A 27,425-nucleotide genomic window follows, 5' to 3' on the forward strand; every position below is an offset into this window, starting at 1 on the left:
GCTTGGATATCATGTTATAGTCACAGAAAGCTGACCAACACGGCTACTCCCCATTCCGGTGCCATTGTGTGCCTCAGAGAACACACATAGGGAGGGAAATCCAAGACAAAGGGAACCAGAGGGTCTCATTCCTCTTCATGCTTGCGAGTTCCAGGACATCCAGGGCTATACAGAGAAACCCTGCCTCAAGAAACAAAATAAGGGCTGGAGAGATGGCTCAGAGTTTAAGAGCACTGATTGTTCTCCCAGAGATCCTGAGTTCAAGTCCCAGCAACCACACGGTGGCTCACAACCATCTGTAATGAAATCTGGTGCCCTCTTGTGGCCTGCAGGTATACATGCAGACAGAACACTATATATAATAAATCTTTAAAAAAAAAAAGAAAGAAAGAAAATAATAACAATAATAATACTAATAGAGGAATACACATCTAGGTAGCTTTTACATATTTTAAAACCATCCAAGAGCTAAGTTAACAATAAGAAGTAGACAGTCTCGGTTTCTCTCTCAGTTACCGTGATAAAACATCTTGACAAAGCCACTTAGATGAAAAGGGTGCACCTCGGCTCCCAGGTCCAGGTCACAGTCCATCACAGCGGGTGGGGACATCACAGAAGTAGGGGCTGGAGGCAGCTGCCCATCACACTGCAGTCAGGAGAAGAGAGCAATGAATGCATGCTCAGCTCCACCTCTCCTTCTGATACAGTCCAGGATGCCAGCCCAGGGAGTGCTCCCATCCCAGCTAAGATGGAAGGTCTGCCCACACCCTCCCAAGCACGCCCAGGGGTCCATCTCCCAGGTGATTCTAGATTTTGTCAAGTTGAAAATTAACACCGACCATCACTTAGCTCCAAGTCACATTTAAAATGTAAAAATCTGTGTATGATAGTCCAAGCCTGTAGCCCGGGTTACTTGGGAGGATGAGGTAGGAGGCTTGCAAACTCAAGGCCTGAGAGTGTGGAGGGATGGAGTGGTGGAGGTGGGGCGAATCTCTGGGGTAGAATGCCTGCCGTTCGGTGCATGAAGATCAATACTCAGCGAGCAAGCCTGCAGTACAGGCATGTGTGCACACACTCACACACACACACACACACACACACACAGAGAGAGAGAGAGAGAGAGAGAGAGAGAGAGAGAGAGAGAGAGAGAGAGATCAAGCAATAAAAACTGGGAAAAGAGCAAGATGACTTACCATTGACAGAGACCCGGCCATCACTGCAGCAATGTGGCGTAAAGAAGAAATTTACCTCAGAAGTAATAACAACTTTTAGTCAATATTTGAAAGGAGCTCATTCTACTAGAAAGAAAATGCAAATTAAGAGAATATAATACTTTTTCTTGGCAAACTGACGATTTTTTTTTAAATTAAAGCACCTATTGTTGAAGATGTAGGGAAACGGTTCCTTCACATACAGGGGCATGGCACATTTCCGTATCAGGGAGCACTTCTCTCCGTGGTGTGTGAATAGGCATGCCCCTGAATTTTTCCCCATGTGCACAGGCATGTCCTACATTCTGCCCTGTGGTATATACATAAGTGTGTCCTTGCATTTATTCCTGTGGTATGTGTGTAGGCATGTCCCTGCATTTAGCTCTGTGGTGTGCTTCTAAGCGTGTCTTGCATTTAGCCCTGTGGTGTATACGTAAGTGTGTTCCTGTGACGTGTGCACAGGTATATCCCTGCGTTTAGCAGGCAGCACGGCTGAGGCCTGTGTGTGTCATGTGATTCTGAGAACCCCTCAGTGACTGAAGCACGCTATGTTCCGACCCTGTGACTCCAGTGCTAGCACACAAAAACAGAGGCCAACCAAGAGGCCACACCGGAATGCCAGATGCTAGAAAGAATAGATTCCCAGCTCAGGAGGGCTGTTCTGGTCACATGATGCCATGGCTGTGGAGCACCCCAAGACGGGGGAGTTTTCCAGTGGTCATAAGCAGTGTCAAAACCTTGGGGTACGAGGAACCTCCATGGGATGTAGAGACCTGGAAGGCTAGAAGAGAGAGAGAGAGAGCACCTCATGCTGGATAGCTTCCCGGGAGGAGTGAACTTGGCCAGGGAAGGTGCTGGCACTTTGTAGCCATGCCTGGACAGAGGTCAGGACACACAGGGATGTGAGGTAATTCACTGTGTGAGGTGTGGATGCCGAAGCTAAGCTGGCCCAAAGGCCTGGCCTCCCAGGAGCTGAAGTCAGTTCTGCTCAGATTTGGGGAGACAAATAGAGAATTGGTGACTGGGGATGAGTGACAGGTGGGGACAGACTGGGCTTCCAGAAGAGTCTGAGACTAGAGGGAGGACCATGGACTCAATGCTGGACATGTTACACTTGAAAGATCAGAGTCCTCCAGGGCCACAACTGGAGGCACCTGGACTGGGGTCCTGGACACCTGTCTGGTTGACTCTACCAGAGACCCTGCTTCTTGGCATGATGGGCTCCATGCTTCTCAGCATGGTGGACTCCACACATGTAAAACTCCCTGACCTTTGTTCAGGTCCTCCTTCCCTGCCTACTGGCCAGGGACAGTTGTGCAAGCTTACAATGAGCAATAATGACCTCAAGGTCAGCAAGCAGCTACAGGGTGGGGGCCCATACAACTTCACACACAAGCTGACTCACTTGTACAAGCCTCTGCAACTCTCGGTCCCTCAGGCTGTTCTGGGAGGGGGTGACCATCTCTAAGGGCCCTTCTGAGCATAAACTGACCAGGAACCCAATTTCTGAGTGATTTGACCTCTCAGAGGGTTTTCCCAAAGGGCTATGATAATGTTTCCCACTGAGGAGGTCAGAAGGAATTTGAGAAAGGTTCACGGACAGGCTGAGGTCAAGAGTTCCCCAGGTGACATCATACAGAAGGACAAACTCAGGCACTGGAGTAAAAGAGCAATTTCAGAACTTTGTGGCCAATCAAGATGTCAGTATCACCAGTAGATTTTTTTTTTATTAAATTCAGCAAGGAGTAGAGGACTACCTGTGGTTTGGTGTCAAACTATTCACAGACCCTGTGGAGGTTTGAAGTGACCAGTAGAAGGCACAGATCGCCCTTGCTTGGATCTACTTTAGGGCCTATGCTCCTAGAGGGCCTTACAGAGTCCTGTGGGGCACAGAACTAGAAGTTTCTAGAATCTCAACCCAGCATATTCATGCAGCCAAGGACAGCCGTGAATGCAGCCCAACATAGAATCAGTCAGAAGCTTTAAATATTGAGGGGTTGAACCATATGTTTTGTGACCTGACCATATGTTTCTGGACTGTGAACTTCGTAGATGGCAGTATCATACCGGAAGGTAAAATGTTGGACACATCGTTTAGACCGTGTTCTGAGTTGCTAGAGCCATTTCCAGAGCCTGGGGACCTGTAGCCTTGCTCGGCTCCAGTTCCTAAGGATGATCACCTCTTGGGTGGTTCAGAGGCCCCCGAAGCTGAGGACAAAGACAGAGAAAACCCATGAGCTGCTGACTGGAGGCAGTGGGAAGGGAGGGGACTGGAGGGGAAGGACTGCCCAGCAATGCTGGCTTTCCCCATGCACAGTCTGGCCTGAAGCCCTGAGGAACCTTCAGAGCTGAACTCAAACCCTGACTTTCAGATCAAAAGCTGTATTTATTTTGGTGGGAAATTGAAAATATTTCAATGACTATTTTGCTGACGCATATATAGCTTCAATTTCTAGGCTTAGTAAGTGGGCTTCCAGGAGTTCACCAGATCCAGGCCCTGTAAATATGGCGGGGGGAGGTTCCATGGTTAGGGTGTATTACATCCTCTGTTTAGTCTTCCGAGGAGGCAGAGCTAGATCATCCCTGTCACTCAGGAACTCTCAATGTCCACGTCTGTAAAATGGGGACAGTAATGGGGACATTAATGGCTGCCACCTTTGGAAATCACCATAGAATTAAATGACAGGATAGACAGTGAGCCTAGCATAGCTTTGTGATGGGCACACAGCCGATTCCAAAGAGTATCGGTGTCCCTGGAGTCGCTGCTGTAACTTGATATTCCCTACCCCATTGCTCTTCCAGACTCCACAGCAATACGAAAGAGAATACAACAGCAAGCGCTCAGGTGTGGGGCCCAGCAAGTTCCACGGGTACGCCTATGATGGCATCTGGGTCATCGCCAAGACACTGCAGAGGGCCATGGAGACCCTGCATGCAAGCAGCAGGCACCAGCGGATCCAGGACTTCAACTACACAGACCACACGCTGGGCAGGATCATCCTCAATGCCATGAATGAAACCAACTTCTTCGGGGTCACGGTCAGTTCCCAAGCCTCATGGGCTGTTTGTCTACTGCCCTCTGGGGTCATGCAAGGCCAAAAGAGGGGCTGCTAAGCACCTGCCGGTGTGTGTTTTCTTCTCTAGATAACGGAATGAACTTCCTGGGGATATTGGAAGGAGGTGTGGGGTGGGTAGGCTCTTTCACTGGGGAAACAACCTCCATGACTCACCAAGAAGAAAGGATAGGTGTCTGCAAGGGTGGGTGTGCTCTACCACGCTGTGGATGGGGTGGGCCAAATTCAAGTTCAATTCCTGCGTCTTTACTTATGAGTGGGGTGACTTTCTTTGAACTACAGACTTTTCATTCACAAAATGAGGACAATGCTTCTCTTCACAAAGTAGTTAAAGATTAGTCCTTGTGTTGGGCCTGGAGGTGTAGCCCTGTAATCCTAGCTACTTAAGAGGCTGAGGTAAGAAGTTCTCAAGTTCAAGACCTGCCTGCTTTACAGAGTAAGTTCAAGGCTAGTCTGACCAAGTCAGTGAGACCATTGCAAAATTGAAAGCAAAAACAGGCCTGGGGACTTGGCTCTAGGGTTGAATGCTTGCCCAACATTCCCAGGACCCTTGGTTCCCAAGCTCCAGTACAAGAGAATAAAAGTTCTTTGTGTGGCACCTACTAATATTGATTGGGAGAATTGCCCAATCTGAGCTTCAAGTATTTCTCTGGGGAAACGCAGATGGTAATACATGCCTTATGCACACTGGAAGATTAGCACTGGTAATACTCAATAGTTCCCAAACACTCACCCAGAGGCTCCATGCCGTCCCTGAACCCTGGGCATTGCATGGCTTCTACATCATCATGTATGTCTAGTGCCAGCTCTTGCTACTGTCCCGAATGGTCCTGTTGCATCTTTATGTCCCATGAGAGCAGGTGCCATTATTATACCTATTAAAACAAGCAACCCTGAGCTCTGACAAGGACAACTAACCAGAGGAAGAGCTGGGACTTGGGTGTAGGTCTAGCTCTTTGGGGCTGCACGGCACTGCCTTCTGGAGATGGGCATGAGTGAGCATTTCTTGGTGCTCTGTCTGCCTCTTGTCTTCCTGGCAAATACAGAAACTGCCTAAAGTGGGGGGTGTGGTGGGTGAAAGTACTGTTCTGTGTTCTGTTGAACCCAAAATCAGATAGTGATCAGTTCACCATGGGGTAGCACAAAGAGAGGAAGGGATTGGTGTGTTTCTTTAACGTTGGGTTTGGAAGATGTTTTCAGGCCTCTGGTAGTATGGCAGACTGGTCTTGCGGAGTGTATGCGGCAGTGTAGATATAGGGCTGGCATGTGAACAACACTGGCATGGAAAAGTTAAAAGCATTTGGCACGGGGGAGAACTTCCCCAGCCTACAAGGATGTCTTTGGCCTTTGTGGAAAAATCAGGGAAGGCTTCTCAGAAGAGGCAGCCTTTGAGTCTGTCCTCAAGTAGCATGCAAGTACTAGGCACTCAAGGCTGGCCAACCAGACGGAAGCTGAGTGAGAGGGAAGGTGGAGCTTGGTTAGGGGAGGAGATGGTCTCCGAGACAGAGCCTTGGGTGGGAGCAGTGGTCGGGCTGGGGAGGTGAGCTGGAACTCAGCTCTAGTGATGGTAAGCAAAGGACTCTCATAGACCAGCCATTCTCTCAGAGTGTGGTCAGCACCACCTGAGTGTTGGTTAGATTCACTAACTGGCACTCTAGACCCTAAGTCCTTAACCGACCCTCCAGGTGATTCTACGGCAGGCTGTCGCTCAACAGCCACTTCCCGGCTGGAAAGGAGGCTCTGAGTTTGCTGAAGGGAAGTTAGTCTCCAAAATCCATAGGTAGAGGGATCTAAACGCGGACATCTCCTCCCACGTTCAGACGTGAAGGCTCAGTATAGATGTTGACCAAGTACATTTTTGCAGCACAGCCTAGATTCAGGCTTGGAAACTGTAGTCGCGTCTCTCAAACAGTGGCTTAATGAGATGCCTTTATCCTCAGAACCCCTTGTAAAATCACACTCGGAGCCCATTACCTAAAACTTACTAAAATCCAGACATGGCGGCACACGTCTGTAACCCAGGTACTTGGGAGGTGGCGGTAGGAGGATTGCGAACTTGAGGCCAGCCTCAGCTACATAGTGAGGGCCTTAAACACATTGGAAAAAAGAGGCTAGGGGCGTGACTCAATTGGTACAGTGTTCACTCAGTGTGAATAAAGTCCTCAGTCCAATCCTCAGCATCATGTCTGTCGCACCTAGTGGCACAGACCTGTAATTACAACACTCGGGAGTTAGCGTTAGAAGGACCAGAAGTCCAAGGTCATGCATGGCTACAGAACAAGTTCAGGGCTAGCCTGGGCTATATGAGCTTCTGGGTTAGCAGAGGAACCTCTCCCCATAGCCTCTCCTCCCAGTGCAAACAATCGGGTCCACTCCCCTCACTGGGCACATTCTCTGCTCACCCTTGAAGAGGGGATGGGCAGGGCTGCCTCACCTACCCTCCACTAAGCTTCTTGCTGGTAGACTGAGTTCATGACACCCAGTGCCGCCTGGCTGATGGAGCTCGGCTGAAGCCCAGAAGCCTTTCTGCTGCGTCTCTAAGACCAGAGGCCGGCCCTTTGGCGCCTGGCTCCTGGCGCCTGGCGCGGCTTCGCAGGAGCTCATTTATAACCCCTGCAAAGTGTACCCTGTCATCTAAGCCAAATAATCACTACTTGATGAGCAATTAGCTAAGATGGGCTAAAATGCTTTCCAGGGCTCGAAGATGAATTTCTTACTAATGGGAAATTCCTTGACACCTGCACCAGTCTGAGTCATAATTCAGCAAATGGCAGACCTTCACACACCCTTAAAACTCCGCAGCGCCAACACCTTCATGTTATCAGTGACACTGATCTGGGGGGGCGGGATATGGCTCCCTCGTGGTCCCCAGCACCAAGGCTTGGCAGACCCCCCCCATGCCTCCACCAACTCCTCCCACTGTCACTGCTGCCCTCGTGAATCCTCTTCAGGCGAGAAAGGCTGCAAATTGACTCCGTTTGGCCCTTTGTTCTCTCTTCCCCTTGTCCCTTTGTTGCATATTAAGGCGCACCTGACTCTGGCTTGCAGACAGGTCTCATTAAAATTATCGTCGGATTGCTGGAAATGCAATATCCTTTGATGCAGTAGAAAGTACCTTTGTGGCCCAGGGAGGCGGCAGAAGGCCGAGTTCAGCCGTCAGTGAGGGGTTGGGAGGAGGAAGCAAGTGGGAAGAGACTGACGAGCTCTGCGCTTGCCGAAGCGTTTTCAACCCTCTCACCGTCTCCGTTTCTCAGGCAGTCGCTTTCTTCGGGGTCACCCTCATTCAGCATGTTTACTATACAGAAAATCATTTAAATGTGTTAAATTAATTATATCCGTGACTCAACTGATTGATCGTGTGCAGTCTGCTGGGAGCTGGGCCTGGGTGCCTAGCTGGTATGTTGGAGAAGAAATCCGTTCTCTAAACGTCATTGTAAAGATCCAGCTCAGCCTGCGGCCAAGCTCTGTTTCTCCTGTGTGGGGACAGGAGGCCCCCAGAAATGGCCATCTATGGCCCCACTGCATGCGAATGACAGAGGCATGCTGCATCTGCATACCTCTGGCTCCTGGAGATGCAGTGCGGTATTCAGGCGTCAGGAGCCCCGGGATTCTTCCTCCCCTAGAACCTCCTCTGCTGAACACATGGGGGTGAATCCCAGGCTGGAGTCCCCTGCGTTGGTCTCAGAAGCTCACAGAGTGCTCCTCAGACATTTTTCTGAAAGTGGAAGGATCTTCGAGCACGATTTCCACCCAAACTTGAGGCTCTTCCAGGAGTGGTGTTAAAATTCACAGTCTGAGCAAGGACACCACCACCAAATATGCCCGTGTGGATGAGGAGGGGTGATTCATGAGGTCTCAGCCCTACAGAAAGAACTACAGGCATCTAAGGAATACTGGGAATGGGAGACATGGTCTTCCCCAGGGAAGAGCACCCCAATTGGTTATATTGAGGTGGTTTGAATGAAAATGACATCCATAGGCTCACATATTTGAACACTTGGTCCCCAGTTAGTGGAATTGTTTGGGAAGGATTAGGAGGTGTGGCCTTGTTGGAGAAGGTATGTCACTATGGATGGCCTTTCAGGTCTCAAAAGCCCAGGACACTTCTAGTTGGTGTCCCGATGCCCCCTCTGTCTCATGCTCATGTAGGGGAAGCCCCAGCCAATCACCTTGCTTGTAGGGTGGAGGCAAAGAGCCCCACGTTGGGCGCTAAAATGTTACGGCATAAATGAATGGCAGACAGAAATTATAATAAAATATTCAGCTTTAATAAGGAAAAGACTTACAGAACCGAGGTTCCTGCGGAGAACAGGAAAGCAGAAGGGAAGGCAGGGAGCACATCCGCAATATTTATTAGTAAAATATATCCTCAGGGGACCCTGCCCTACAAGCAAGGTGATTGGCTGGGGCTTCCCCTACATGCTCGTGGGTCAGATGTAAGCTCTCAGCTACTGCCCCAGTGCCTTGCCTGCCTGCCTGTCATGCCCCCCACCATAACTCTCACGCACTAATCCTCTGAAATCATGATCTCCAAATCAAACACTTTCTTTTATAAGTTTCCTTGGCCATGGTGTTCTGTCATGGTAATAGAAAAGTAACTAAGATAGTTACCCAATACCAAATGGCTGTGGCATGGGCAAGGCCTATGGGACCTGGGAGGGCAGTGAGGGCCTGGCAGAGCCTAGAGGTTGCTTGTTGTGCAGCCAAGAGTGCCCAGAGTAGGTCAGGGTGTCGGATGTGGAACCTGGGCTAGATCTGGAGGGATGGGGAGGGTGATGGAAGAGATGATCAGGCAGACTGACAGGCAAGATCCTGGATAAGGATGTGTAATGTCTGACTGGGTAGACAGATGGATGTGGTATGAGTGGGGTCTGGTGGAGGGAAGGCTGGCTTAGCTCCAAATACACCCATAAAACTACCTTATACAAACTGAGCAGGTTGTAGTTATATTTAGGAATATATATATATATATGTATATATATACATATATATATGTATATGTATATGTATATCTATGTCACTTCAATTAAAGAAAAAAGAGGCCATGAGAAGAAATTCAAGTGCCAAGCAATGCAATGCCCAGAACTTCTCATTCACTGGTTTCTTAGTAAGGGCCCGTGTCTTAGTCACTGTTTTATTGCTGTGAAGAGACACCATGACCAAGGCAACAATTATACAAGGAAGTATTTAATTGAGGGCTCATATTCAGTTTCTGAGGGTTAGTCCATTATCATCATAGTAGGGAGCATGATAGCACGCAGGCAGGCATAGCTCTGGAGCTGAGAGCTTTATAACCTGATAGAGAGAGAGAGAGAGAGAGAGAGAGAGAGAGAGAGAGAGAGAGACTAGGACTGGCTTGGGCTTTTGAAACCTCAAAGCCCATCCCCACTGACACACTTCCTCCAAGTTCACGCCTCCTAATCCAATACTTCCAAACTGTTCCACTCCCTGGTTACTAAGCCTTCAAACCCTATGGGGCCATGCTCACTCAAACTCGTTCCACCCATAGGCCTGTCTTAGTCGGGGCTACTATTGCTGTGATGAAAAGGATCTTTCAGATTAATCTGTGTGTGGGTGTCGGTGGAGGCGTGTGTTTGTCTAGATGCAGGTGTATGTGTGCCACACATGTGTGGAGACCAGAGATCAATCTCAGGTGTCATGACTTAGGATCTTTCTTCCTGGTTTTTTGAGATAAGGACTTTCATTGACCTGAAGATTCAGGCAAGTCTGGGCCACTAAGCCCCAGAGTTCTGCCTGTCCCCGTGTCCCTAGTGCTGGGACTGTGTGTGTCACTATATCCGATTTTTTACATAGGTGCTGGTGATTGAACATAACTCCTATGTTTCCATGGTAGGAGCCTTTCCAATTGAGCCTTCTCCCCGGAATCTTTTCTGGTTATTCTTTAAAACTCGTCATATTTAATAAGTGGTACCTATGACATGCAGTACCCAAGTAGTGGACAACTTAGGGAAAGCAACAGATTACCCCTGGAAAGCATGCAGAGTGAACTCAAACTACATGCTGTCCCATGCCACTGTGGGCCAGACCAGCTGTCATCCTGAAGTTGAGGAGTTTACTTCATGCACACACACACACACACACACACACACACACACCACTCAATACACACATTTGGACATATACGCAAGTCCACACTGACACACCCACCCCTTGTGCATTTAGATAGGTTCACATGTATAGATAGATATAAGCACACATGCACAGATACACATGTGCACACACACATCTAAACACCATCTCTGTGAGTTAGCCCATCTCTCCTACCTGTGTGATCCTATGGGTGGCTTGTTTCATTTTCCAATACAGGACCTACATGTCTATGTCCTGTATCTGATGCCCTCATTCAGCCCGTAGGCATGGGTTTGTTTGTGTCTTAACACATTTGACTGAGACAAGAAACCAACTTAGTAACTCCATCCAGGAGTGAGAGTATCTGCCACCTAAGACTTGATGGTTTGGGGACTGTCATTCAGCCAGCCCCGACTCTGTCCTGGCACTGTATGATCCGGTTCAGATCATATAGTCTCGGACTTCTGCTCCAGACCTTGTCTGAAGCTCTGACGTTTGATGAGTCTACTGTGCAGCCTAGAAAAATCAACCTTGTCCCAGGGACCTGGCTCACTCCCAAGCCACTATAGTGTTCCATCCTAGGGTCCCACTCAGAAGCCTCCTTAGCCAACACTGAGGAGCAATAAAAATCTCTTCCAGAACTTCCCCTGCCCCGCACTGGCCCCTGGCATCTTGAACTATATTGTCACAGTAGAATAGGGACTCACACACACTTAATGGAGAATGCGACCTGGGAACCAGTCTCCCCCTGTCCGTGCTGTTGAACCAGCCACCCTCTAACACAAGAAACTGCCTAGGACAGCCCCTGCAGTCTGGAACTGGAATTGTAGCCATGGAGTCAGTCCAAGAGACTAACTAGTGCAGTGTAAGTGCCTGGCAGGGCTAGGTGACCTGGGAAGATTTGCACTGTCTGGGCCTCAATTTCCTCATCTGCAGAATGGAAATATGTCCTACTTGGTAATGTTCTCGTGTGAAATCACATGAGTGTCCGGTGCCCCCTGACAGCAGTTTTTGTTATGGGTGCTGTCCCAAGGGGGACACAGTGTGTCACTGTGTACCTATGGGCTGTGCACTTCACATACACTCAATCCTCTCAATGTCAAGCCACGCGATTAGCCCTTGTTAAGGTTACAGTGATCAGTCTCAAAACAAAGTCTGCCTGTGAGGGATGTGATTTTGAGCTTTCTGCTGCTTGCTCACTCTAGGAATTTGTGCTGAGGTGGGAAGGCGTCTGTCACCTACCTGCCTCTTGTCTGGCTCTATGCCACTTGGCTCCAGCTGCCCTGAGAATTACCACTTAGCTTTATGCGCGAGCCTAATCACACAGGTGCTCTTGGCACTCCCCCACCCAGGTCCCCTGGGCTCCCTTTGAAGGGTTTGGCTGGATTAACCCATCCCCCAGATGCTGCAAGTGCCTGGCTAATAGCTCCCACCTGGGAGCCTCGGGGCTCAATGCCTGGGAGTCCCATCCTTCCTGAAGATGCAGGGATGGCTGACTTGGTCCAGGGTTAGGCAGGAGCCCAACACCCTCACACCACTTCTGAGGTGGCGTCCTTCTGAGAGCGTGTCTGTAGTGTGTCACTTCCTTACGCTTCTGGGGGACCCAGCCTAAGATCGCCAGGTGTTTCTACAGGAAAATCAAGCGTTTCCTAGAAAGACGGTTTCCTGTCACCTAACTGCTATCTTGGGTGTTGCATTTAGCACCAATCTCCCTGGCTTCCCCCACCTGAGATGGGAACTCAGGAAGGCTCCCTCCTCCTCAGTCTGCCCATCTCATTGGTACCCTTGCCTGATACCCCCAGCCTCAGCTGAGTCTCATTTATCTCCTCTGACGAATCAGCATCTGTCATCTCTGGGGTGCTCAGGCACCAGGATGCTTTGTGTCCGTGTCCCCAAGCAGTCCACTGGACTGCACATGTAGGTAAGCCCAGCCATCAGTGTTTCCTCTGATCACTTTGTTAACTGAGAAATCTAACAATTCTTCCTCACCCGTGCTTTCGGGGCCTCTGGGCATAAAAAGCCATTTTTCAACCCAGTCGCTAACCAGAGCTGACAGTAGGCAGGTCGTTGGGACATGAAGTTCATTGACATTCATGGATCCGTCAAGAATGATTCCCAAGGTCTCACTGTGACAGTGTTAGGAATTTACCCAAGTTGTGAGGCCTCCCCTTCCCCAGTTTCTCATTGCTCCCATGGGTGTCTTCCTGGGGCTCAGATCTCAGGCCTGATCAGGATGAGATGTGCTCCCGTGGCCTTGCAAGTTCATACCAGCAAGAACATTTTCCAGTCAGTAACTGCCAACCAGAGACAGTGTAATAACAACTGAGCTTTCCAAGTCACCATCGCCCTTCCTCTAACGCAGTCACACTGTCTAGGAGGTGACCCCCACTGCAGCTGGGCAGCATCCCTGTTCTGGATGCAGCACACAAGAAGACGAGAGGCTGAGATCAGACCCACACAGGGTCTAGCATACTGTGCTGGTGACCTGGCCTCCCTTTCATGCCCTATGTCCCTACCCTCCCTCCCATCACCTTCCTAGCCAGGACTCTCCTGATACCATATATGGAGTTGCTGTTCCCTCCCCCCATCTACTCACTGCCCCAAGCCTGTCCTTGTCCCCAGTGGTTCCCGTCTAACATAACATGGCTCACTTAGTTATTGCCTGTTGGGTTTTCTGCAATATCTTAGACACAGACATGGAGATGTCTGCTAAATAGTGTCGGAATGAATGAGTGCGGGAGTGAACACTCCTGTTATAGATTATAAAAAGAGGCCCAGCACATATAAGTGGTGTACCCAGACTGCACAGGTGGTGAGGAGAGGTTAGTCCAGGCTACCCATCTGGCTGGCGCAGATGATATTCCCAGCTCCTCTTACAAGCTGACTTTGGCCAAGTGGGGCAGAGGCTGGAGGGGAAATAGGGTTTGCATTGCAAGATACCTGGGCTGAGCAATCAGATAAGATACCTGGGAGGTCGAGAACACAGCCATCCTATATGAGTGCTGGAGGGAAGTATGGTTCCAGCTCACACGGTTAGGATAAGCCTGCCTCCTCCCTCAGACAGTGAGCCAATGACAGTCATGTAGGTATGGTTGTTGTGACTCTGAGTGGGACTTGGCTCTTAGTCTATGGAATGAATACTTGATGGAATGAATAATCATAGTGCAGTAGTCTGGTAAACCCAGCTTAGAACCACATTCCAGGCTTCTCATTCCAAAACTAGAGGTCTTGGGTGGGGGTGGGGGCTCAGTGAATAAAGTGTCCCACAAGCACAGAGATCTGAGTTTGAATCTCCAAGAACCCGCATGAAACCAGCTACAGGAGCACATGTCTGCAATCCTAGGACTCCTACGGTGATATAGGAGACAGAGGTGGGGGTGTCACTAGCTCGTGGACCAGCTAGCCTAGCCTGTTGAACAAGAGACCCTGCCTCCAACAATGTGGAAAGAAGACCAACGCCTGGGGTTACCCTCTGACCTCCACATATGTGTGGTGGCATGCACACACACAAACACACACACACACACACACACACACACAAATGATTTTTTAGAAAACAGGAAAACCAGAGATCTCAAAACCCTGTGTCTGAGACGTTGATGCAAATGCAATTACACTTGAGTGCAGACAACACACAGCTCAGACATCCACCGCCTCCCACTCCCGCTGTCAGATGCATCCGAGAGATCCAAACAGTGCGGCTTAGCAATTTGTGTGAATTGATACCTACCCGCCAAAGCTTTCAGGTTTTACTTCCTCAAGGCAGGGGAGAAAACTACCTATTTTTTAAACAAAAAGAACAGCATGGGGGAGTGTATCGTTTAGAACGTTAGTGGCCGCTCTGAGCACAGGCAGTTGGTCCCAGAGAGAAGCAGGCCATGAGCCCTGGAAGGAGCCGAGAACATGGCAGTCGCCATAGCGCTTGCTGTAACAACAGGTGGGAGAGGATAGGAAGGCTGAGTACTTGCCCTGCGCTGGGTACTGTGCTTAGCTCTCCACCGTAGTATCCCACGTAGCTCTCACAATCAACCCTATTGTGGTTTGAGCTGCTTCCCCCGACCCCGGATTTGTATGTTGGATTCATCCTTGGAATGTTACAGGTACAGTTGGCCATGGTCACACAGGAGCAGAATAACGACATAATAGTGTCGTTATAAAATGGGGAGTTGAGACAGGCACACAGACAGGGGTAAGGCCCAGGACAGAAGAAGGTAGAGGGACTTCTCATAATTGTGAGACACCGAAGACTGCCAACAAGCCACCAAAAGTCAGGAAGTGGGCACTTCATCCTCCCTCCCTGTTCCTGGAAGCAATCGGCCTACCCACAACAATCTTTGGCCTCCAGGAATGGGGTACCATGTGCTGTTGTCCTGTGAACCTCCCAATTCTGGGGTCTTTGTTTGAAACTAGTAAGACCCCACAAAGAAGAAATTAGCAACCCTTTGTGAGAAAACCAGGAGGTTAATTAATTAATTTCCCTAAAGTAACAGAGTCGGTAAGTGGAGAAGCTGGGATTTGAACCTAAGCTGTCTACCTTTCAACCTCCACTTTTAACTTGCATTCTACAGTTCTATAAACTCTCTTCCTTTAGGGGTCAAAAAAAAAAGAAGAAAAGAAAAAAGTCACACTCAAAAAATGAAATAAACCAGCGAGCCCTCCCACCAGCCAACTTTCCAGGTGGGAAAACCATGGTCCCTGGGGATTCAGCATGGCTGAAGCCAGGAGGGGCTCTGCCTTTGGTTTTTTAAGGGCAGCAACTTCTCTGAAGACCCTTAATTTCCACCACCCCCCCTTTTTAGAAAAGGTCTGGTGTGTCCCAGGCTGGTCTACTCACTATGTAACCAAAGACGACTGAACCTCTGATCCCCCTGCCTCTGCCTTCCCCAATGTGAGGATCACAGGTACGCACGGTGCTGGTGTTCATTTGGGGATCCGACCCAGGGTGTGCGGCTTTGCATTGCGCCTTCCCCTGCCCCTCTACAACCCCAAGGATGATGGTGTACACCACCAGCACTCAATTTATGGGGTGCTAAGAAGCAAATCCAGGGATTCGTGCCTATGAGAAGCACTCCAACTGAGCTACATCTCAAGCCTCTAAAATGTATGGGGTTTTGTCTTGGTTTGTTTGTATTTTCAGGACAGGATTTTTCTGTAGCTTTAGAGCCTGTCTTGGAACTCACTCTGTAGACTAGGCTGGCCTTGAACTCACAGAGATCCACCTGCCTCTGCTTTCTGAGTGCTGAGATTAAAGGCATGCGCCAATCACTGCCTGACTAAAATGTATGATTTAAAAGAGTGGAAATACGAGGCTGGAGGGATGACTAGGCAGCCAAGACCACTTCATGCTTCTCCAGAGAGTCTGAGTTTGGTTCCTAGCACCCATGTTGAGTAGCTCACAACTGCCTGTAACTCCAGCTCCTAAGGATCTGTTGCCCTCTTCTGGCCATCATGAGTACCCTCTCATGCTGCTCTCTCTCTCTCTCTCTCTCTCTCTCTCTCTCTCTCTCTCTCACACACACACACACACACACACACACACACACAAAGATAAATATTTTTTTAAGTAAAGCCAAGTGTGGTGGAACATGCTTTTAATCCCAGTACTTAGTAGGCCGAGACAGGTGGAACTCTGAGTTTGAAGGCAGCGTGGTCTATGTAGCATGTTCCAGATCAGCCACAGTCATGCCCTCATGCCCATATAATAAGACACCTTTCTCTCTCTCTCTCTCTCTCTCTCTCTCTCTCTCTCACACACACACACACACACACACACACACACATGAAAATATCATCTTTGTGCAATTTTTAAGCAAAAATAATGAAACATCATTAATAGCCCACAGCCCCGCTGTGGAAAACACTCAGGAAAAATCCTGAGTGAAAACAACCCAGGGAAGTGCCACACCCACCCAGCACATTTCTTTAATTGAGACAACCCCTTGGTGCACATGTCAAGGTACGCTAGCCCAGGATGCTGAGCAGGACGGTAGTCTCCTGGGCTCTGAGGAAGACAGCTGACATAAATTACTGCCGACATTATGTGTGGCACTGAGCCCTGACGCGTGTTGCCGGCCTGTGTGTGCTCGTGCCCGTGTGACACTCCACGCTGAGCCCGCCTGGCTCCTGCCAGCCCCTGTAGCAGTCATGCAGGTGGCTCCAGAGACCCATTCGCTCATAGCGTTGTGAATCCCATTCTCCCCAGCACCCACCTACATCTTCCTTCTTAACAGAATTGAAGCCTCCCACAGTCCTTGCTTCAGCCTGTCAAGACCTAGAATCTATTGGGGCATAAAATACTGTGGAAGAGCAAGAGGCACCACATTGAGGGCACAGAGGATGCCTGCCCGTGTCTCCCCTTTAAGACATATTGGGTATTAAAAGCAGCCACTCTAAAGGCAAGTTATTGCCTGATTGTTGAATAAACCTAGACAAGAACTCAGTTTCCCAATTTCCACTTGAGGCTCCCCCATCCCCGGTACACAGGTGATGAGACACACACTCCCTTTGTGTGACTCTGAGACTGAACTCAAGAGATACACCTGTAAGGATGAGTGTGGGGACCACAGAGCCACCACTACTGAGTCGGTAGTATCTGCAGGGAGCCCTGGAGCTGGGCTGCGCAAAGCCTGGGCCTCCAGGCTCTCTTTAAACCTGCCAGACCCTGGCTGACCCTGGGAATGGTTGTAATCTTGGACAAGGCCGTTCCTCAAAGTGGAAGGTAATTCCCAGCCAGGGACTTCGCTGAGACTCACTGGCCTCTACTCTTAGGAGCTAGGGGTGGCACTTGGCCCCTAAAGAAGGGAACTGGACATGGCTTAGAGCTCCTATAGGGGACCACAGTGCCTAGCTTAAAGGATTGTTTGTGTTAAACAAGATTTTGCTATGCAGCCCAGGCTGGCCTCAAACTCATCATCGTCCTGCTTCCACATCACGAGGGCAGGGATGCACTCAGCCACGGCCAGGCTTTAGTTAGAGTCTCGGTACCCTCAGAATCTTCAGTAATTCACATCCTCACCTTCGTTTGTACAGAAACAAAAACTCTGACACTTGGGACGTAAGGGATTCATAGTCATCGTAAATGAAGGTACTTATGAATGCATTCTAGTGGCTTCCGGACATCTTTCAAAAGAGGATTTTCTACAGAAGCCTAAAGTCACTGGCCCATATAACATTTAAATTAACATTGACTTTACATTTAACTTTGCTGCTGCTGCTTCTTCTCCTTTTTTTCAAACCTGCTCTTTAGAAAAGTCTTTTTTATCATCCCTTTAAATTTAAATATGAGAATGCACATGTGTATGGTACCAAAGGGGAAGTCATGCCTTAATGAATGGCCATGATCCGAGTCCTTGGTCAGCTCACCGGCTCGGGCTCCAAAAGCTCATTAGTTGTGCCATGTTCCCTGTCTATGTCCTAGATGCAGAAGAGAGGACACTGAGACCCAGACCTCAGTCTGTGTTTATTTTAATGTGTGATCTAAAACCATAACATCCCTGCAAGACAGCAAGACGAGGTTTTTTTATTCCGCGTTCCTAGGAGGCAGGCTCTCAGGAAAAGCAAGCACAGATGGGATGTGGATGTGTGAAATCACGAGCGAGTTGGTGTGTGGTGGAGGTGTGGGAAACGGTGACCTCTTTTGAGCTTTCTCTTGAAAGCCACTGTGGTCATCCCATAAAAGGTTAAGGCATGCATCACAGACGAGCAGAAAAGACATGAGCGCAATCCATCGGCAGGAGAGCGAGCATTGATCGATCGCCTTGGCGAGCTTGCAGCGAGGAAGATGGCCGCCATGAGGCGCTTTCACCCCTGTGGTTTTTGTGGAACTGTTAATAGTCTTTTTGTTTAATACCCTTTCACCTCATTCCCATGCTTTTTGTCCTTAAAAACTGCTGCTGAGTTCAGGAGTAGAAGTCCTCGGATTCATCTCCCGTTGGCAATCACGTTGGCACCGTGCATGCCACTGGAGTTTTACAGAAGAAACTTCTACTACTAAGCCCTGCAGGGAGACTCTTTCTGAGGTTTACTCCTCTGTGGTCAGTGGCTAGCATATGGTCTGACGTACATCCGCATCTCAGATGATCAAAAATGAACAGGAGCATCGAAGTCAGCTTCTCATCCCTGCCCCTGCCTCCCAGGATCTCCCCAGGGCTTCCCATGGAGGTGACATATGGGACAGACTGTGGGGTGGGGGCAAGGAAGACTGGATAGACACGTAGAGGGATGAATGAATGGATGCAAATGGATGGGTGGCTATATGAATACGTGGATGGATGGGTGGTTGGATGGATAAACAGATGGGTATATAAGTGGATAGATAGTAGATGACAGATTGGCGGGTGGTAGCAGATCAATAGGCAGGTGAGCAGCTGGGGAGAGGATGAAGAGGTGGGTGATCTGGTGGGTGGGTGAGTGGGTGGCTGGAGGCGTGCGGTACTGAGCAGCAGCCACAGAAGTCGTCTCCGCTTTCTGCTTCATTTTAATCTCAGAAGTGATTGGCTCCGAAGTCGTGGCTCCTTTTCTGCACAAGTCCTGACCTCTTGACAGCTTTTACTGCGTTTCCTGATGTGAGGCCCCCATCTTTTCATCTGACTCCGAGAGCCACGTTTCATCTCAGGCCTTTCTTCTTCACTCAGCTTCACCCTTGCAGGGATTGGGCCTCATTAAAATCTGTCCTCTGCCCAGTTCCTCTTTGAGGAAGTTCCTTGTTAGGGCATTTCTGCTGTGAAATGGATCACACCAGCCCACGTGGGCGCCCAGCCTGAATGCTAAAGACTGTTATTAGCAGATGTAGCCCCGAGATGTTTCAGGGTTGTCAGTTCTGATGTTCACAGGATTATATTTTCAAACATCATCACGCATCCTCTGTGACAGACTTGATTACGGTGATGAACTAGTTTTCTTCCTTTGAGAGATGTTCTAGTTGCAAAAATGATGCTGAAAGCATTTCAGAAAAGTACGGGGCAAAACTGAAGTGACATTTTTTTTCGTTTGGGTGGCTCCATTAGCTTGCTTGGGAGAGAGAGGCAGCTTGCGATGACAGAAAGATGACCACACTAGGGTCGATGAAGTCCTTAATGTTTGCATTTGTCTTCTGCAAAGCGAGACCAATGACCCGGGGCCCCTGTGTAGGACTCTCAGAAGATGAACTGAGAAAGGCACATAGCACACACACGCACACGCACACACGCGCGCGCGCACACACACACACACGTGAATTCACGCCTAGGATTCCGAGGGGAGCAGACACTCTCTCACACCACCTGTGCTGTTCAGTCTGGTCACCACAGGCTCTGTTCAGGAGTACTTGACATATGGCTGGGCCCAGAGCGTCAACTCGGGGCTGGATGTCAGACTCAGTACACACATGTTAAAATGTCTAAGCCAGTGTGCATACCTGTAACCCCCACTACTCAGGAAGCCAAAACAAGAACGTCATGAATCGGAGCCCAGCCATTGCTGCATGGTGAGATCCTGTCACAGAAGGCGGCAAGCAGGTGATGTGGCTCAGCAAGCACAGGTTTTTGCTGCCAGGTCTGATAGCCCTGAGTCAAATCCCCAGGACCCACATGGTGGAGGGAGAGATTCACCTCCACTAGTTGTCCTCTGAACCCCAACGTGTGTACTATGACATGCGTGTCACACACACAAACAAAATAAACATTAAAAACTAAATAAAAGTATAACATATCTTAGTTTTTACATCATTTTCGATTGAAATGCTATTATTTTGGATGTTCTAAGTTTGATAAAATTTACTACCCACCTGGGCTGAAGAAGTGGCTCAGCGGGGAAGAGCACTTGTTGTGTTTCCAGAAGACCCAGGTTCAGTTCCCAGTGCCCACACCAGACAACTCACAAGAGCTTGCTAACTCCGACTCCAATGGGTCTGATGCCCTCTGCTGGCCTCCACAGGTGCCGTCATACATGTGGGGCACATACACAGGCATGTAAATAAATACTTTTAATTTAGTGTCAATATTAATTTTACTTGTTTATGCTTTCTATCGTTTTGTGTGGAAGGCAGTGCAGTGCTGGGGACAGCCTGAAGTCCTGGTGCAAGTCAGGCGACCACTGCCAATGGGTCATATCTTCTGTTCGTTCACCTTTTGAATGTGACTGTTGATCACATTCTCTCTCTCTCTCTCTCTCTCTCTCTCTCCCTCCCTCCCTCCCTCCCTCCCTCCCTACTCTCTTCCCCTTGCTCCCTTCTTCACCCCCATCCCTTTTGGTCTTCTGGCAACAAGACTCTAGAAATAAAGCCTAGGGTGGCCTTGAACTCAAAGCAATTCTGCCTTGGACTCCTGAATACCAGCAGTACAAGTGTGTGTTTTTATGGTCCACTTCACTTTCTCTCTGCAGCTGTGACTTAAATTCTGAAGGTGCCTCCAGCCCCCAGCAGTCAGGCAGTGGGCTAAACATCAAAGACAGACAGCATTCAGAAGTTCAGAGATGCTGGGGCAGGTGGGCAGGGCATTTCCCCCAGATAAGGACTGAGAGTCCCTGGGTATCCTGAGAGAGGAGGTGCATCTTCTCTGGCCTGGAACCTGTAGGTGAGCAGCTGGCCTTCAGGATGGGCAGGCAGCATTCATGACAACCTGGAATCTCATGACTGGCAGAGAAAAAACTAGAGGGCACTGGCTGGATAGATTCTGATGTGCCCGGACTGTGGGATTGTTCGCATCCATTAAAAACAATTGTTCTGAAAAGATATTCAATAGCATAGAAGATCATTAATAATACAAAGTTTTGCAAAAACCAGCATAGTCACGTTAGAAAATGGTTGCATGACAAGGTCTCACATTCAATTTTAAAAGGTATTTTAATTGATTTTGTGTTGTGGAGGAGGGAGGTGCATGCACTGTGGCACACGGGTGTCAGGGCTCAGAGGAAAACCTGTGGCAGTGAGCCCGCCCCTCTACAGTGTGAGTCACAGTGACTGAATTCAGACCCACAGGCCTGGTAGCTAATGTCTTCACCTACTCAGCTGTCTCTCTGCCAGCCCTGATGAAAATTTTAAATACGTGAAGACTAGAAGAATGTGTTCCTAAATGTGAGCAGTGTTTCCTCTAAGTGGATTTCCTTCCTTCCTTCATTCCTTCCTTCCTTCCTTCTTTCTTTCTTCCTTTCTTCCTTCCTTCCTTCTTTCCTTCCCTCCTTCCTTCCTTGTTTTTGCCTTTCTCCTTCCATATTTTCTATAATGTACACAATTACCTTAGGTCTCAGCTTAAGAAAGGGGGTGGTGAAGCCAGGCAGTGGTGGCGTATGCCTTTAATCCCAGCACTCTGGAGGCAGAGGCAGGCAGATCTCTGTGAGTTTGAGGCTAACCTGGTGTAAAAGCCAAATTCCTGGATAGACAAGGCTACACAGAGAAACCCTGTCTCAGAAAACAAGAAAGGAAAGAAGGAAGAAAGGAAGGAAGGAGGGAGAGAGAGAGGGAGGGAGGGAGGGAGGGAGGGAAGGAGGGAGATTGAGGAGAGATACAGAGAACCAAAAGTTAAACACTAGTTGCAAAAGACTTGGACATTCATCCAATTTGGCTGTTTATAGTCAGGAGATTTAGTTAACAGTTAGCTTCATTCTGTACAATGGATATAGTATCACTTGCTTCATTGGGTACCATGAACACAAACAGTGATGTTCCCTTCCTGATACAGTTCCTGTTATCACCAGATACTCAGCCAATATGAATATCTTCCCCTGTTCTAGTTTGCTTTCTATTACTGTGATAAAACACCATAACCATCTTAGCGTTTCTATTGCTGTGAAGAGGCACCATGACCATGGCAACTCTTATAGAGAAAAACATTCAGTTGATGCTGGCTTCACAGTTTCAGAGGTTTAGTTCATTATCATCAAGGCAGGACATGACAGTGTGCAGGCAGACATGGTGCTGGAGATGGAGCTGAGAGTCCTGCATCTTGATCTGCAGGTAGCAGAAGGAGAGTCTATGTACTGGATGTAGCTTGAGCATAGATGAGACCTCAAAGGCCACCCCTACAGTCACATACTTCTTCCAACAAGGCCACACCTCCTAAAAGTGCCATTCCCTATGGGCCAAGCATTCAAACGCATGACTCTTTGGAGGTCATACCTATTCAAACCACCACAATAACCAAAAGCAACTTGGTGAGGAAAGGGATTGGTTTAGCTTACAGCTTCCAGTCCATTATGAAGGGAACTCAGCATAGGAACTCAAGGCAGGAGCCTAGAGGCTGGAACTGATGCAGAGGCCATGGACAAACATTGCTTAATAGTTTGCTCCCCATAGCTTGCTCAGACTGCTTTCTTTTTTCCTTTTGTTTTCTCTTTTTTATTGATTTTATTGAGCTATACATTTTTCTCTGCTCCCCTCCTTTCCTTTCCCCTCCCCCTCAACCCTCTCCCATGGTCTCCATGCTCCCAATTTATTGAGATCTTATCTTTTTCTACTTCTCATATAGATTAGATCTATGTATGTCTCTCTTAGGGTCCTCATTGTTGTCTAGGTTCTCTGAGATTGTGATTTGTAGGATGATTATCTTTGCTTTATGTCTAAAAGTCACTTGTGAGTGAATGGATATGATATTGGTCTTTCTGGGTCTGGGTTACAATACTCAATATGGTGTTTTCTAGATCCATCCATTTGCCTGCAAATTTCAAGATGTCATTGTCTTTTTCTGCTGTGTAGTGCTCCATTAATGTACCATAATTTCCTTATTCATTCTTTGGTCAAGGGGCATTTAGGTTGTTTCCAGGTTCTGGCTATGACAAACAATGCTGCTATGAACATAGCTGAGCACATGTCTTTGTATTATGATTGAGCATCCTTTGGGTATATACCCAAAAGTGGTATTGCTGGGTCTTGAGGAAGACTGTTTCCTAATTTTCTGAGAAATCACCACACTGATATTCAAAGGGGCTGTACCAGCTTGCACTCCCACCAGCAATGCAGGAATGTTCCCTTTACCCCCAAACCCCTCCAACATAAGCTGTCATCAATGTTTTTGATCTTGGTCATTCTTACAGGTATAAGATGGAATCTCAGAGTTGTTTTGATTTGCATTTCTCTGATGACTAAGGATGTTGAACATTTCCTTAAATGTCTTTCAGCCATTTTAGATTCCTCTGTTGAGAGTTCTCTGTTTAGGTCTGTACTATATTTTTTATTGGATTTTTGGTCTTTTAATGACCAATTGCTTGAGTTCTTTGTATATTTGGAGATCAGTCCTCTGTCTGATGTGGGGTTAGTGAAGATCTTTTCCCAGTCTGTAGGCTGTCACTTTGTCTTGTTGACCATGTCCTTTGCTTTACAGAAACTTCAGTGTCAGGAGGTCCCATTTATTAATTGTTTCTCTCAGTATCTATGCTACTGGGGACATATTTAAAAAGTGGTCTCCTGTGCCAATGTGTTCAAGTGTATTTCCCACTTTCTCTTCTATAAGGTTCAGTGTGGCTTGCTTTATGTTGAGGTCTTTGATCTGTTTGGACTTGAGTTTTGTGCATGACGATAGATATGGATCTATTTTCATTCTTCTACATGTTGATATCCAGTTATACCAGCATAATTTGTTAAATATACTTTCTTTTTCCATTTTATAATTTTTGCTTCTTTGTCAAAAAATCAGGTATTCGTAGGTGTGTGGGTTAACATCCGGGTCTTCAATTCAGTCCTCCTGTCTATTTTTATGCCAATACTAGGCTGTTTTCAGTACTGTAGCTCTGTAGTAGAGTTTGAAGTCAGGGACTGTGATGCCTCCAGAAGTTCCTTTATTGTACAGGATTGTTTTGGCTATTTGGGTTTTTTGCTTTTCCATATGAAATTGAGTACCATTCTTTCGAGGTTTGTGAAGAATTTTGCTGGGATATTGATGGGCTTTGCATTGAATCTGTAGATTGCTTTTGGTTAGATTGTCATTTTTACTATGTTAATTCTACCTACCTGAGAGCATGGGAGATCTTTCCACTTTCTGGTGTCTTCTTCAATTTATTTCTTCAAAGATTCAAAGCTTTTGTCATACAGGTCTTCCACTTGTTTGGTTAGAGTTACTCTGAGATATTTTATGCTATTTGTGGCTATTGTGAAGGCTGATGTTTCTCTGATTTCTTTCTCAGCCCTATTATCATCTGTGTAAAGGAAGGCTACTGAGTTTTTTAGTTAATCTTGTAACCTGCTACATTACTGAAAGTGTTTATGAGTTGTAGAAGTTCCTTGAAGGAATTTTTGGGGTCACTTATGTAAACTATCGTATCTTCAGCAAATAGTGAGAGTTTGACTTCTTCTTTTCCAATTTGTATCCCCTTGCTCTCCTTTTGGTGTCTTATTGCTCTAGCTTGGACCTCAAGAACTATATTGAATATACATGGAGAGAGTGGACAGCCTTGTCAGACTGCTTTCTTATATCTTGAAATATATCAAGAGATATATCAGAAATCTCTTGTTGCCAGAGATTTCTATCCTGCCAGGTCCCACAGTCATTCAGTCCCAAAGAAGCACACAGAGACCTACATTAATTATAAACTGGCTGGCCTATTAGCTCAGGCTTTTTATTAACTTACTCTTACATATTAAATTAACCCATAATTCTTGTCTATGTTAGCCCCGTGGCTTGGTACCTTTTATCAGTGAGGCATTCTCATCTTGTTTTCTCTGTGCCCTGGTGACCACTGTAGACTGAGCCTTTCCTCTTTCCAGAATTCTCTCCTATTCTGGTTGCCCCACCTATATGTCCTGCCTGACTACTAACCAATCAGCATTTTATTAAACCAATACAAGTGACAAATCTTTACATTGTCCCACAGCAGCACATGACCACCTGCCAAGGTGTGGCACCACCCACATCAATCATTAATTAAGAAAATGACCCAGAGGCATGATTACAGGCCAAACCGACAGAACCATTTTTCTCAATTGAGGTTCCTCTTCAAGATAATTCTACTTTATATCAAGTTGAAAAAAAAAGACAGCCAGAATAACCTGTCTGAATCATGTTCTCTCTTTTACCTTCTCTGTGGCCCTGGGGATTTTACTTAGAGCGCCAAGCATGCTACGCACATGCTGTAGCACTGAACTGCATCTCCGACCCTTTCTTAGCTTTCAAGAGAAGTTCTCACAAGGCCTGGGCTGACCTTCGATTTTGGTCCCCTCTTGTCTCATCCTCCCAAATACCTGGCATTATAGCCTGGGCAACTAGTTCTGGCTTCCCAGTCTGTTTTGGATAGAACTAGTTCTCATTTACAGATGACTCGGGCAGGAAAAGGGTAAAAGTTTAAAAATAAATAAGAGAGGCCTGGAGTGTACACTGGCCTAAGAAGGCCCTGAGTTTCTGAGCGGGAGGCCCTGCTGCTCCAGGTCTCTCTCTCTCTCCTGGAGGCCTCAGATCTAAGTTGGATCCCTACTGGTCATAGTCCAGTTGGGGACATTATGTAACTTCATCCTGGATGTGAGGGAGGCCACCTAACACAGGGTAGAGGCCAGCCTGAAAAACCTTTCAAATTCAAAGTCAAATAGGTGCAGAGACTGCCATGACCAACCAGCTACAGACCGTGACAGTCACACACTGAGTATGAGCCTACACCACATGTAGGGATTCTGTGTTGGCTTACACAGGCCTGCATGCATGCACACATGTGTGGAGCATTGGTTGACGGAATGGGATAGCACGATGCCTCCCTCCCCAAGGGTTTTAGTCGGCCATATGTTGTGACAGGCTAATCCACTTCCATAATCTTGCAGGGCCCCTGCAGAAGCTGTACAATGCCTTCCACGGTGTACGAAAATATTCCTGCTCGGCCTCAAATCTAGTAATTCCATCAAGCAGATTATGAAGAGATGCTTCACTAACCCAGGGCTAATGACCTTAACTGCTGGACAGATGTCCGGAGAATTAAGTCTCTGGCACAACCTGAACCCCTCCCCAACCCCAGCCATGAGATTTGGGGCAGACATCTGTCTGGAGTCCTCTCTTAGTGCTTACTGATACTCCAGTGGCAATGGTAACAGAGATGGTGCTTGCTCCGGTGTCTCCTCTGTTGTACACTCAGTGGTCTTTAGTGAGTGCCAGCCTTAGTAAGTCAGCCATCTGGAAGAGAAACCACATGCCTGACATGTGGTTAGAGGGGGCCTTCAGATCTCTCAGCCCTATGGAACTCTAGAGGAACCAGTTCTAAGCCCCTAAAGGTCTCAGTCTCCAGCAGCGGAGACACAATGGGTACCTTCTCATAGAGGCAGGAATGGGAACCATGAGAGATCTTATAACTCACCCAAGTCTAATTTCTTACACAGGTAAGAAATGACAGGGTCCAGTTTTCTTGCTAGGATCCCCTGCTTCTAATGCCCACCCGGTTTCCACCCTTCGGTCTCTCTCGGGTCTCCGTGCAATCCTATGGAGCTTACTCCCATCCAGGCATGGCCGCCATCTTTCCACAGAGTGTGCTGAGAGTGGGAGGAGTCACTTCTTCTTCAGGTCAAGATAAAGGGGTACTAGGACAGGAAAAGTTCTCCTGCTGTGAGAACTGACAAAGAACAAAGGAAGAGGTGGTCCAAAACACAGTCTTCAGGCGCTGTACTCCTCACAGGAAGCAAAAAGGAGGTGACTCGGGTCTGCCCAGATGAGGGCCCAGAGGGTTTCCAGGCCCAAACACTGGAATGGGGAACCAGTCCATCAGTGACATAGAATTGAAGAGATGAGACAGAGATGAATCCCAAGGACTAAGGATGCAGGAGTAAGTAGGCAGAGTATGAGAGAAGAGAGAACTGTATGGCCATGTCCCCAGGGTCACCTGTATCCTCAGCTCAGCCTTTGTCCGCACATAGTGTCATGAGGCTGCTGCCTGAATGTAGGCAAAGAAACAGCAGAAACAGGTGAATAATCCTGCTGGACTGGTTAGGACCAGACAGGCGAGAACACATCGTGGCCTATGTGAGGAATGTCCAGAGGGACCTGTGTCCATACTTCAGGGATTAACTGCAGACTGAGGTAGCCCAGGTCCTACCTAAGAAAACTTAAGGACAAGACCCAAAGAGCAGACTCTTACCAGACACCTATGTCCAGAAGCTTAATAGGTAAGGGGA

General features: G+C 47.9%; 1 protein-coding gene across 1 annotated transcript in view; it reads left to right on the plus strand.

The window, feature by feature from the left end:
• Gabbr2 (gamma-aminobutyric acid type B receptor subunit 2) overlaps positions 1–27,425 on the plus strand; it is a 343,001-nt gene that overhangs the window by 210,893 nt on the left and 104,683 nt on the right. Inside the window, exon 7 of the mRNA XM_041667549.1 lies at positions 4,014–4,250. Within this exon, the coding sequence (XP_041523483.1) occupies positions 4,014–4,250 (237 nt within the window). The remainder of the gene's footprint in view (positions 1–4,013; positions 4,251–27,425) is intronic.

Source organism: Microtus oregoni, unplaced genomic scaffold (genome assembly GCF_018167655.1).
Source record: "Microtus oregoni isolate MIOR12 unplaced genomic scaffold, Mior012 000017F_ref0000208, whole genome shotgun sequence".
Taxonomy (NCBI): domain Eukaryota; kingdom Metazoa; phylum Chordata; class Mammalia; order Rodentia; family Cricetidae; genus Microtus; species Microtus oregoni.